This window comes from Cinclus cinclus, chromosome 14, assembly GCF_963662255.1.
Source record: "Cinclus cinclus chromosome 14, bCinCin1.1, whole genome shotgun sequence".
Taxonomy (NCBI): domain Eukaryota; kingdom Metazoa; phylum Chordata; class Aves; order Passeriformes; family Cinclidae; genus Cinclus; species Cinclus cinclus.
The window spans coordinates 15,971,894-15,984,663 of NC_085059.1; the positions used below are offsets into that span (position 1 = coordinate 15,971,894).

The window sequence follows — 12,770 nt, forward strand, 5'->3', positions numbered from 1 at the left end:
ATTAAACAGCACTGTTTTTTTTTAATGCGAACCTCGGATGGGGACGGATTTGGAGCGGTCCTGCCTGTTGGTGAGGCTGGCGATGGCATCTCCAACCATGGCAGAGACTGGCGTGTCCCCGGTTATTGTGTGCCCGTGGAGCGCACTCCATCCCTTTGGAGACCACCCTTGTAGTCCTTTACTCCTTCGGGGAACCATCTACAGCCCTTAAGCTCCAGACTGTTCTACTCCTCCCGACCCCGCTCCCATTTAAGGGGTCCCTCCCCAATTAAGGGGTTCTAAACCAATTAGCCACCTTGACTCCCCACCCCAACCACGGCCGGTTCGAATCCCGCTCCGGCGGCGCCCGCCCAGACACCCCGCCGTGCCGCGGCATCCTTGGAGCGCGGTTCCTAGAGAGTCATTAGCGGGGAGTCATTAGCGGGGAGTCATTAGCGGGGAGTCATTAGCGGGGAGTCATTAGCGGGGAGTCATTAGCGGGGGGTAATTAGCGGGGAGCGGGGGCGGGGCCTCCCCGGGCGGTGGGCGGGGTCTCCGAGGCCAAGCCCCCCGCGCGAGCGGAGCGGAAGTGCCGGAGTTGCCGCCCGGCGCCGCCGCCGAGCGCGGGCGAAAGTTGCGCTCCGGGAGCGCGGCGGGGGCGGCCGGACCGCGCTCCCTCTTCAGCCCCCGGCTTCTCGTCCCCATCCCGCTGCTCAGCCCGCTCCCGGCAGCCGCTCCGATGCGGCGGAAGCAGAAGCGGCTGCTGCAGGCGGTGGGGCTGGCGCTGGCCGCCCTCGTCTTCTTGCCCAACGTGGGGCTCTGGTCCCTTTACCGCGAGCGGCAGCTGGAGGGCGGCGGCGCGGCCGGCGGGGACGGGGCGGCCGCCGCCGCGGGGGCAGCTGCGGGCGAGGCGCCGGTGAGTGCCGGGGCTGGGGAGGCTGAGCAGCCCCGGGTGTGCCGAGGGGGGCGCTTGGTGAAGGTTGGGCGGGGAGTCCTGTGGGAGCCGCTGGGTGAGGGTCGGGGGGGGGTCCTGTGGCAGCCGCTGGGTGAGGGTCGGGGGGGTCCTGTGGCAGCCGCTGGGTAGGGGGGCTCCCCGCTGTCGTGCGGGGCTGGGCGCGACCCCTCCCCATCACCGAGGGGCACTCGGTGCGGGAGGGGGGGGAGAAGCGGCAGCCGCCCCTATAGGAGTAGGGCGAGGGAGGGAAGCCGGGGTGGGCTCCTGTGTCCCCGGGGAAGGAGCTGTTTTATGTATCCTGTGCCTGCGTTGGAAGGCAGCGCGAGTACTTTCTCGGCAATTCACTGGTGCGGGGACGGGAGGGTCTCCTTGCCTTTTTTATTTGGCTGAGTGTGGTAAGGGAATCCAGCAAGGTCTTTGCTTCTTGCGCCGAGGAGCGAGGAAGGGGAGCTCGTCCCATCCGTGCACAGCAAAGAGCGGCAGTTCCGTTTCCCAAGGGTGTGCCTCCGTGCTATTTCTCTTTACCTGCCTTGCAAGGTGTGAGAAGCAAACATCACCTGTTACTCTGCGTCCCCGCAGAGCTTAGGGCGAGGGCTAGCAGAGAGTACCAGCTGGAGCTGGAGGATTATGTCAGTGCAGTGATGCTCCTTTGGGAAAAGAGAAGCGGATAACTCATCCTGAGAGGCAGAGGATGCCCGCCGGATATGTGGCCTGAGGATGTTGCAATACATGGCTGCGTTCCTTTCTTATCCCATTGGTGTAGTAGTAAATTTAACAGCCAAACCTGTCAGTGTAGTGTGTGAGTCAGGAAGGCTGGATCATCCAAATCAGACGTTTGGAAGCACAGTTTAGCTGCACTTACTTTGGGCTGTGTAATTGCTGTGTCCCCTTCTGGGTTTAGCTTTGTGCCATTAAGAATGATTGGGACTTGAAAGCTTGAAATGTCATTGTGTAACTATCAGTTCAGCTGCCACTCTAAAAGGCTCTGCTTGTTCAAAACCACTTAAAACTCTTAGTTGTCTAAATCTCTCCCTCCTTGGAGACTTCCTGCTGTAACTGCACCGTAAAGGTGGAGAAACCTGCTGTGACAATTTCTGCTCTGAGGGAGAGAAGGCTCTCAAAGAGCTGTACTCAAACTGGGACTGAGCTCTTCTTTCCTCCAATAAATGCTTTTTGAATACAAGCTTTTTAGTGTAGGTCTGGTCATAACCATGCTTGTGTCCCATGCTGTTGGGGAAAGGGATCAGCTGTTGTCTGTCATAAAACATAAATTTGCAGCAGATCCTTAAATCTGCACAGAAGTCTTTTTGATGTGATCACACAGTGATCATTACATGCCTGGAGTTCCTGATGTTACTGCCTTATGCTTGTATTTCTGTGGGATGCAGGGAATCTATTTTGCATGACTGGTGAAAATCAAGCCCTGCTCCATAGCTTCATTTGGTGTGGTGTTAGGGTGAATTGAAGACCTTCTAAAATCGGGTGTCCTCCAGAGGTAACGAGGAGAAAGTTGATAACTAGTCTTAGGAGGCTTCAAAGTGACAAGTTGGCTTTCATGCTTTTGGTCTTCCAAAACTGTCCTTGTACTGTAGGCTTTGGGTAGGTGTAAGCCAGGCAGTATCTCTGCTGATTTCTGTGTCCTTGCAATGTTCTCGGTGTTGAGGTATCCTGAGCTGCCCATGAGCTACACAATGAGGTATCCTGAGCTACACAATGCCTGCTCCATTTTTCTTTATGTCTCTGTAAAGTATGGCAGCTGTCAGTGATTTGAGATCTGCTTTTGTTTTTATGGTGTGTGGAGCTAGGCAGGAAACGCCTGTGCAGCTTGCAGGAAAATTCACAGTAAAACCTCTCTGCACTTGTGTAAATAAGAGTTGCTGGGTTTTAGGCTGAAGGCTCCATCTTCCAGTCTAATTAATGTGGAGTTATGGGCTGCAGGGGGTCTATGAGCGAAGATATATTTGTGTCATGTGCTTATTTTTTGAATGATTTGGCCCTGCAATGATAGCTCCAGTTACACTGAGCAAGGGAAAACATAGCCTAAAGGACAACAGGCTGTCTTGGTAAAAATAATTTCAGATGAAGCAGAATAAAAACAACTCAAATGTAATTTTGTTTTTCAGTTTAGTTGTGTGGGTTTGTTTTACTGTTGTCATAGAGGTATCTGCTGGCTGACTGCAGAGAGTTTTTTTCGGCATCCTCACAATCAATGGTTCCAGCCTCTTTTCCTTGGTCCCAATAAGCTTTCATGGGTTTTGTACTTAATAAACTTCCAGTTTGTAAATGGATATGCTGTTTGTGTGCTTGTTCCTGAAGCTGTTCAGAAGAGCTGACTTCTTAATACAAAATCTCCAGATGATAGGAGAGAATATAATGAAAAAATATATTCAGAGCAGTCAGAAAATATTTTCTTCTGTTTCTGGCTTTAATTTGCCTTTTTGTGCAGGCTAATCTTTGAATTAGGACATTTCCTATGTACTTCAGAATTGAGCTTTTCAATGAAATCTCTGTCCAGGCTCATTCTTTGTCTTTAAATGGTGTCTGCTGTTTCAGTCAGTAATTTTATCCCTCAGAGTAATAGCAGAAGGTGGGGGGAAAGGTTTTAAGAAACAGCTGAATTAAAGTTATAAAACAATTCCTAGAACCTTGTTATGATGCTAAAATTATGAAGTTCAAAACCACCCAGGAGTTCTTGTCTGTGCTGCATGTTACCTCCAGTAATATGGCGATATACATCACTATAGGTGATTTGGTTTTATTTAATCTTTCAAGTGCCTGAAACAAATGTGTCAGAAAATTAAGCAATCAGAAGCGATGTAAATATATTCTAGGAAAGATTATTCTAAACTGTTTCTGTGGAAGTGCCTAGGCAGCTAATTGCTTCTGTATTTACATGTTCAGGGGAAACATTATGGTGGCTGAAAATAGTGTCTTGCTTTAATAAAAGGAGGGTGAGGTTTCTGTTCTTTCCTTCTGCCTTTGGGTTTGTTTGCAGCTCTGTGGGTGTTTCTCACTCCACAGAGGAGAGATGGAGGGAAGTCATCAAGGTCTTGGCCTCAAGGTCGTGCTGCAGATCTCCTTAGAAAAGCTGAAGCTTTGAGTTAGTCCTCGCTTAACTGCTGTGTGCTCAGAAGTGGCCTCTGTCACTGTACAGTGGCTCGGCAGAGGAGATGATCTGGGAAGTCCTTTTTTCCTGGGGTGTGTAACAGGTCTGGCTGTAAATGGGGATGGATGGTGGCATCGTGGTACTGAAGTGTTTCTGCTGACAGCTCAGAAGCTGCTTTGACTTCGTGACTGTACTGTTTGCTCATCACTACGTGTGTCTCGGTGTGCTCACAGAATGCAGATTGACTTTTCTGTAGATTCATCTTTTTCTTTTTTTAACAACTATTCAATAAGTAAAAACATACGATCTGTGGGTGTGGGGGTAGGAAGAAGCAAAAGGAATGCAGCTATTCCTTTTGTCTCCTGGATCTCTGCTGTCTGCCTCAGAGGCTGCTGAGCATCCTCAGCCGAAATGTTTAATTGATGTGGATGTAGCTTTGCAGTGTGTAAACCCGGGATGAGTTAGGCTGTGGGCTGATGGTTTATGCTTGGGCTAATGCAAGTATTTATGTGGCTTCCAAAGCTCTGCAGAGCTACTGCTCTGCACTTCTGTGGTCGGGCTGGAGATCTGCACTCTGTGTGAAACCTGCTGTTCTGGGAATGTGGCATTTGAGCTCGGAGAGATACTAAGCTTGAAGGTTTTTCTTTGAATTGCTGGCTAAAAGCACTGTAGCAAATTAGCTGCCTTTCGTGGCAGTGCGTTTTTATCTGATATGATGAATGCTTTATGGAGTCGCCCTGTAGCTCGTTGTAGCAGTAATTTGTGCTCTATAAATTAACTCGGGAGCATGATGGAAGTGTATAAATCACATCGCTGATTGTGTGGTGCCCTCTGCTGCCGGCCGGCTGGAGCGATGTGGGGTACACCCTCCTGCTGCTTCCTCGGCCATGAGAAACCAACTGCAAACTCGGGATTGAAGAATGCCTTGGGAGGATGCTGCTATTGCAAAGTTTGGGGCCACAAACTTTGGCTTTAGTGCCTGAAGTTTCCAGCCAGCGTGGCTGCAGATGCAGCCCTGGTGATGATCTGAATGGGGAGCGATGCTGCTCTGCCTTCCAGGCTGCTGCTGCTCATGTCCTCAGCTGAGGAAGGGGACAGGCTTTGCTGTTCTGACCTGGGGGCAGCTGGGAGGTTGTCAAGCTCTGTCAGCAGTCGTGGTGTGGTTGGCAAAAGCTGATAAGGAAGAGGGTGTTTGTTAAACAGCAGGCTCAGGGCTAGAGAGGGAGGAGAAGGGCTCTGAAAAAATTCAAGGAAAACGTTTCCTTCTCTCTGCCAGCAAGAAGGAAGTTGGACAACCAGCTTGCTGTACTTCACAGGCAGATTCCTCTGCAGATAGACTGGTCGTGTCCTAGACCTTGCTGCTGCTGCTGTCTGGGGCCTGGCTCCTTGCAGACCTCTTGTGCACTGCTGTGTTGGCGGCTGTGTTTGCCAGGCACTCATCAGCTGATGTAAAGTGAAACTTTGAAAAGCTTATTTCTGTAAGTATAGTGTAAAACAATTGGCATCTAAGGACTGGAGTGCAAGTGCTACAGCTGAACAAGCCTGTTTTAATTTAAGAGTGGCTGATTGAATGTGGGCTACTCTAAAGTTTATCATTTCAGTGAGTGTGCTTGTGAAACGAGCAGGGTTTCCTGAGCTACGTAAGTGTCCCCTGCACTTTTGGTTGGCACAGTGAGCTGAAGTGTCTAAACCATCTCACAGCTGAAAAGTGCAAAGTAAAATTTGAAAACATGTTTATAAAGAAACTGAAGCTTTCAGTGGCCTTCACTCAAGGTCTCATTGTGGTGATCTTCATTGTAATGGCAACACAGAGCTGAATGAACAAATGGACTGTATTGTAGGTCTCCTGTGCTATGTGAAAATAAAAGGTTTATTACACTTTCTGTTATTGGAAAAGTGGTTCTGTTTCACTGTTCAAACATGCTCCATATGCACTTAATTGCTGCTATGTTGACCTTTATTCATGGAAGGAAGATTTCTACTGCAGAACTTTTTGGCTCCTGGTGTCTGGACTATGCTTTAGGTCACTGGTGAAGACCATAATCATGTGGTGATCTACAGAGCTGTGTGTTTTTCCTGAAAGAATATGAATCAAATTGCAAGAGACAACTGATTTAAGAGCAACCACAGTTATAAATTTCCTGGCAGATAACTGCCAGGTATTTGATTTAAGAGGACTGAAAAACTATCAGGAAGTTACTTATTACCAGTGAGGAGGGTTGGCAAAATCGGGCAGAAAAATGTTATGAACCAGACTTCGTTATATAGTGCCACCTTCCACTCCCTGTTTGAATACAAGCATCACTAGAAAAAGATAAAGAACTGCAGTTTACCTTCCTGTCACTCCATATTTGCTTCCGCAGAGCCAGCTGTAACCTTGCTTACATTGTGCAGGGGCAGACCCTGTCTAACGTTGAGGAAATTGTATCCAGGTGTTAAAACAAATCCACACGCTGCTCCTGTTTGTTTGAGCCTTTTCCTGTGCCAGGTAAAGGCAGGCAGTCTTCAGCTTCCTTCTGGGAAGTGCAGAGCTGGTGGGGTGCATTTGGAGTTTGTAGGAGGGATTCCACTGCATGCTGGAAATATCAGTAGAAGAAGAATTGTGCTGCAGGAATTTTTTTTTGATTCCCCTTGAAAGCAGCCATTTCAACTTGCGAGCTTGTTATCCAGTGGGTTTCGGTGGAGCTGTCAGTGGTTCGTTTTTATGGAGTGCACCTCAACTGGATTGCAGTGTGCCAAGCTCCCTAGCACTTCAGCATGGTGTAAGTGCTCGTGTAAACAAAGCTGCTGTGATATCTGCCATCAGAGGACACTCTCTAGTGTCCATCCTGCTTCGTGCTTCCATCCTGTTAACTCTGGAGTAACCTGAGTCAACAGAGCTTCTGTTCAGTAGTATGAATAATGCACAGTTCTTTGTATACTCGGGAGAGAGGTGGCTGAAGTGACTTTGTGCATATAAAATTTTTTATTAGTAATAGGTCCCCTCAGGTCAAGTGACCTGAATGTAGATTTTTTTTCTGGATCACCTTGTCTAGAAAACCGGAAAGGCTGAATGGATTAAAAACTGCTGTGATGGCAAGCAGACATTAATGATTATTTTAACAGTCATTAATTTAAATATTGTTTAAACGTTGCTTCAGTCAGACTGAGCTAGATTGGGAATAGTTATTTTCTGTTAATTTAATTTGCTCTCTGTTCCTATTCTGAAATCAGATCAGGAATAGCCTTTCTGCCTGACATTTGCACTTTGTCTTAACCTGATCTCCTGTCCCTGGACATAAAGATTTTGGTCAGTTCTAGTGCAGTTTGGCCACTTGTATGTTCCTTCTAGATATGACTTGGCCTGGGATTCCTGTGCCTCTAGAAAGTTGTATAAATGACATTCTATCTTGCCTTCAGGCCTCAGATTGTTTGCAGAACCAAAAGCTGTTAGTGGGGATTTTTAGCAGTTCAGGGATAGTGTGAATCTGTTTGTCGTGTTTCACAGACTCCTGAAAAAATTCTGGTGCCTGAGTCACTTTCAAGAGTGTAACTGTGTGATGCTTAACTTCCAAATCCAGGGATAATAGCTCCTACTTTCTAAGTTTAAAAATTCATGTTCTGCTTTTCAGACTGCCTTTTGTCTTGGTGGTGGTAGAAAAACTTTCATATTCTTTGTTATCTCTTGAAGTCTGCTTGTGGTTTTCCCTTCAGATCATGACTTCTTACAGCTCAGGGAGCCAGTAAGTGCCACTGGTCCTGCTTTATTCTACATGAAGCCTGGCCTCTCAGTGGCAGTGGTATCTTTTCTATCAGTGTAACCAACACCCGTGGTGGTATTTCCTGTATTTGTGTTGTCCTGCATAGGTGATGGATAGGCAACAAGGAATGGAGTGTTTATCTACACAGCTTTGTTAAGAATATAAGTAGTAGTGGATATCAAATTATGGCTGACTTGTCAGACTCTGCCTCTTTTGTTAGATTTACAGGGTCTGGCAAACGATTGGAGAAAGCTACAGATGAGTAAATCAATATGAGCACAAAGAGTTGCCAGGCAGCCCTCCTTTTCAAATGCCTGGGTAGAAGAGTAACTTCTACTCTGTCTGAGATCTGCTGGCAGCTCTGCACCCCCTAAAATACAAGAAATGGGTTGTTTGATATGTCTCCTTATTGTTCATTGTATAAACTTGATAAAGCTTTAACTTGCAGCTTCAAAGAAGGGAGGTCTACCAAATTTTGGTTCTTAAATTTGCTTTTCTTTCTAAATAATTACCTCTCTTCTCTGCCCTTTGCAGTTCCTCCATTTTCTGTGATCTTAGCTCTAGGTTGTAAGAGAGCTCCCTAGAGCTTATATCTATAATTAAGGCTTTTAAACCACAGTTACAGTGGAGAGCATCAGTGGTGCTCTGGTGCAACCAATATCCAAGGGAGAAACTTGCTTCAGTAGAGAAGTTGTTGATTTTATTACAAACAAAGTCTCTTCTATCCCACTCATGGAGTTTCCTCTGACCCTGCTTCATGCCTTCCCACTTTGCTAAGCTATCATTCCAAAGCTGATGACCATTAATGGCACATCTTCTGTAGCTTACAAGAATAAAAACGTTTTATTTAGTCAGCCTGTCATTTTCTGGAAACACAGGCTGCCAGCTACTGCAAATCATGTCCCTCACGAGTACATTCAGAGAACTTGAGGGTTTAAAATGGAAACCCTGTTTTAAGCAAACTCCTATAACTCATTTGGACATTTCGATTCTTTCCTTGATCAGAAATAGAAAGCAAAGGAAGGAAAGGAGGATGGAGTCTACCAAGGCTTGACTGTGTTTGTGCTGCCCAGCTTAGTGCAGAAGCTCACTCTTAATGTCACCAAATAAGATGACTGTGTCTTCCAGTCTCAACTTCTTATAAATTTTTCAGCTGTAATACTTCTTTCCTTCTCAATTAATGCAAGTAGAGAAAGCAGCTTCTTAAAACTGTCTTTCCAAATGGTGAATGCTGACCTCCTTCCCTGTTAGGCTGAGAATTGCTTCTGCCCAGAGGTAACTAATTTCTGATCAAAGCATCTCCCTTCACCACTAATGTGTATTTCTCATGTGTATGCCTTGTGTAGCTGATCTAGTGGTGACCTGACACCTTTCCCTGATGTAGCTTTCAAAGAGACAACTTGTCCTGTTCTTTGTGGTTGCAGATCACAAGGCGACTGCTGAAGTGAAACTTCCAAAAGGCACATCAGAATATTTTTTAAATAGGCGTTTACTGAAATAATGACCAGCAAAGGGGTTAAATTTCAAACAAAAAGAACTCGTGTCTTAAACTTGGATGCCTGTAAATGAGGCCTGTCTTCCTGCTGTAGAGCTGTTTGGTCATAAAAGATTCACAGAATAAGAGTAAATCAGTCTGTCTCCTGCAAGAATTTTAATTTTCTGGATGCATGAAATCTTCTTGTTTGAATATGCTCCCTTTCAAAAAATCTGATTAGATTGGAGTTTTGTCTTTGTTAGTCAAGGTCTTGTGATGTTGGGACTTTACCAGATCTTACCTGTAAACACTGTCAGCTGTCCCTCCTCCTCACAGAGCTGCCTTGCTTCAGCCCTCCTGAACGTCTGGGTTTTCTTTACAAGCTTAAGTTGCTATGAGGAGTTCTGCTCTGCTTGATCCCTAAAGCCTGAAATCCTTTGCTTGCAGCTATGAGTGCAAGCTAAGGTGACTTTTCAAAGGAAAGTAATTTGTTCCCTGTCTGTTTATGATAATTCAGAAGATCTGATATTTAAAACTCCCCAGTATCCAGTCTTGGTCTTTTCTCAGTAGAAGATCACATAGGCTTATTTTTCTGTAAGTTGCCTTTACTTGTGTTCAGATTCATTTGGGAGGTTACTTTTACCTAGCTGATCGCTCTAGCAAGGAAACAATTTTTCTCCCTAATGGCAAAGAACTAATTTATTTTCTTTCTTGAGTTTCCCTAACGTTTCCCAGCCTTCAGATGAAGACCAAGGAAGAAATGTTCACAGGGTCTAGCAGTTTCTTGTTAAATAAAACAGGTGAAACAGAGTTTGAGTGTTCTTAACACGTAGACTAAAGTTTTCAAAGATGTCTTAGAGTATGACGTTCCTTTGAAAAATAAGAGTCTTACTGACTTTGATCTAGGGTATGGTATAAAAATAACCACAGCCAGGACTGGCATCTTCTAAGACTTTTTTTGTTTGTTTACTGGGGGTTTTTATGATATTTTAAAGAGTAAGCAGCTCCTTCACTTCTGCTCAGACTGACTTTAATCTTAACTCTGCTTCCTTGGAAGTGGCTCTCTTTAGAGACTGTAATTTCAGCTCAGATAAATACAAGCAAAATATATTCCATCACTGAAAAAAATCAGAACCCCAAAAACAAGATAAATACAGACATAATGATGTTGTAAAAGGCTTTCATTGGGCAAGAAAGTAATTTTCTATACCATTACAGAAGGTCACTTAAATTTAGCCTGTCAGTCCATGCTAGCCATTGTGTTACAGGCTTATTCAGGATCTCAAAAAGAAATGAACCCCGTGATTATCTTCTGTCTTCTTGTTTATCTTCCAGGTGGCCTGTTGCCAGTGTTTTATGTGTGATAGCCAAGTAAGAAGGAATAACTTTTTTTCCACTCCTGCACATGTTGGTTTTGCTGATCCACCAAATACACTCTGGGCTTCCACTTCCCTTTGATTCTCAGGCTTACTGTGTCAGAAATATTTAAAACTCCTATGGACATCTTGCTGCTGCATGCTGCCTAATTTTTTTATGTGTGTGGCTGTTTTGGAAACTGATTCAAAGTAGTAATTTAGCCTAGGGGAAAAAAGTCTCCCTTCAGAAAACCAGCATCTGCTCACAGGTCTCATTCACAGCAGTGAATAAGTTTTATTGGTGCAGTTCAAGTGTTTGGAGTGAGGTTTCTCAAGATTATTTTGATTGCTTGGTACCAAGGGCATGGAAGTAAACTGCAAAAATATCTGCAAAGTATTGGAAGACGGGGGATTGTGATCTAGAAATTGGCAGAATTGTATCTGGTTATGTGTATGGAGACCAGAGAACTATCCAGGTTATCATTGTTGCTGTTGTAGCTGATTTTTGGAAATGTGATTCTTGATCCGCTGTTTCTGATCTTCAGCTGTGAATTGTGTGCTCTGCTAATGGGGATGTGGAAGATAGGAAAAGGCTTATCTGCAATGTGTGAAAGTCCTACTTGTGTTGTCCTTGATTTTGACTGCTGCAGAGAATCTGTGTAAAATCTGTATAAAAGATAGTAAGTTTTCATTCATTGTACTGTCGTTTTCTGCAAATAGGAACTTTGGTCTGCTGATTACAAGAAGTCCTTGGCAAAGCAATTGGAAACTCACAAGAAAAGTGTCTTGAACCTCAGCCTGTGCCAACATCTTTTCTGTGCATCTTGGCCAAAGCTGTTATCAGCATAAACTAATACTGGTCACCCTGGGTGAAAGGCCCAAGCTGTGGAAACAACTGATGGTTTGTAGCTTTTCAAGTGCTGATATTTTTATAATAAGAGGCTGCTCCTGGTAGAAATGCATCTGAGAAGCTGTGAATTGTCATGAATATGTGAGCAGAGAGCACTGGTGTTGCTGATAAATTAGCTGGGAATTGTCAGTTGTGTAGAAGAAATCAAATATTGGCTTAACCTGAAAATGTGAAATTAAATAGAAAAGAACAGATTTTCTCTCTGGATACTTGAAAACAATAACAAGTCATGTGAAAACTTGTTTTAGAAATTATTTCTAGAGGGTATGAGTTTTCAAGCCTAATGCAGTGAAGTCTATTTTTATAGTCCTTGAAAACAAAACCTGACAGACCATATTTGCCAGCACTTATATTGCTCTGGTGACAGTGCTTTTTTTTTTTTTAGAGCATGCCAGAGGAAATACTCTGCTGGAGCATATGTCAGTGATTAGTGGGACCAGTGCTGCAGGATGAAATGGAAGAAATATGGTTGTGTGAAGAAAAAGCTGAATGGACAGAATATGAGAAATGTAGTGGTTTATGGGTCGGGTTGAGGGAAGGAATGGAAAATAGTTATTTTTAGGGATATCTATATGTAGCTGATATGCTGTCTGCCAAATCATTGAGGTTTAACTGAGAGGATGACTGCTGTCTTTCTCTGTGTGTTCCTCTTAATTGCTTCTTCATGTAGAAAACTGTTTTCCCTTTGAATTGATCACTGTATTATGATATTATATAATGCAGGTATTTGTATGCTCAGGGTGAACTGAAAACCTTAGGAAGTGAGAGACTTTGGTACCCAACCCTTTTTGTGGATTTAAGGGCTGAGGCAGAGAATGATCCTCAGAAACCAGCTGAGTCTCTCCCAACCTGACATCCTAGGTCCAGGATTCTTGCCAGTCAAGCCTGTGAGATGTGTGCTCATGTCTGGGTTTGGATGGCATTTGTCACCTCCTTCCCCCCAGAGCCATCCTTGGCACTGACCACCTTGTGAAGGATGCTGAGGTCACAGCCCAGCTCTCAGCCCCCAAGTTCTGCACGAGCCATGTGGGGCTCTGGATGCTTGTGTCCATAGTGCTGGGGTGGAGGGAAGAGGAGGGGATGGAGCCCTGCTACCCTCCATAGGATCACTGCCAGCTTTTACTCAAGAGCTGCAGTGAAGTAGCTACAGCCCTCAGTCGGCCTTGCCTTCCTGCTTTGAGCATGCAAAATAACAAATATCTGTGCTCTTTGCAGGCACCAGAGCGTGCAAACAGGTACAAGTGTTTCATG

The 12,770-nt window shown here is 45.1% G+C and overlaps 1 protein-coding gene across 2 annotated transcripts in view; it reads left to right on the forward strand.

The window, feature by feature from the left end:
* Window positions 1–718: 718 nt before the first annotated feature.
* Window positions 719–12,770, forward strand: part of GALNT10 (polypeptide N-acetylgalactosaminyltransferase 10) — a 76,110-nt gene continuing 64,058 nt past the window's right edge. The window contains exon 1 of one of the 2 annotated variants that reach the window (XM_062502040.1): window positions 719–889. In XM_062502040.1, the coding sequence (XP_062358024.1) occupies window positions 719–889 (171 nt within the window). The remainder of the gene's footprint in view (window positions 890–12,770) is intronic. The other variant, XM_062502041.1, reaches the window with a different exon arrangement.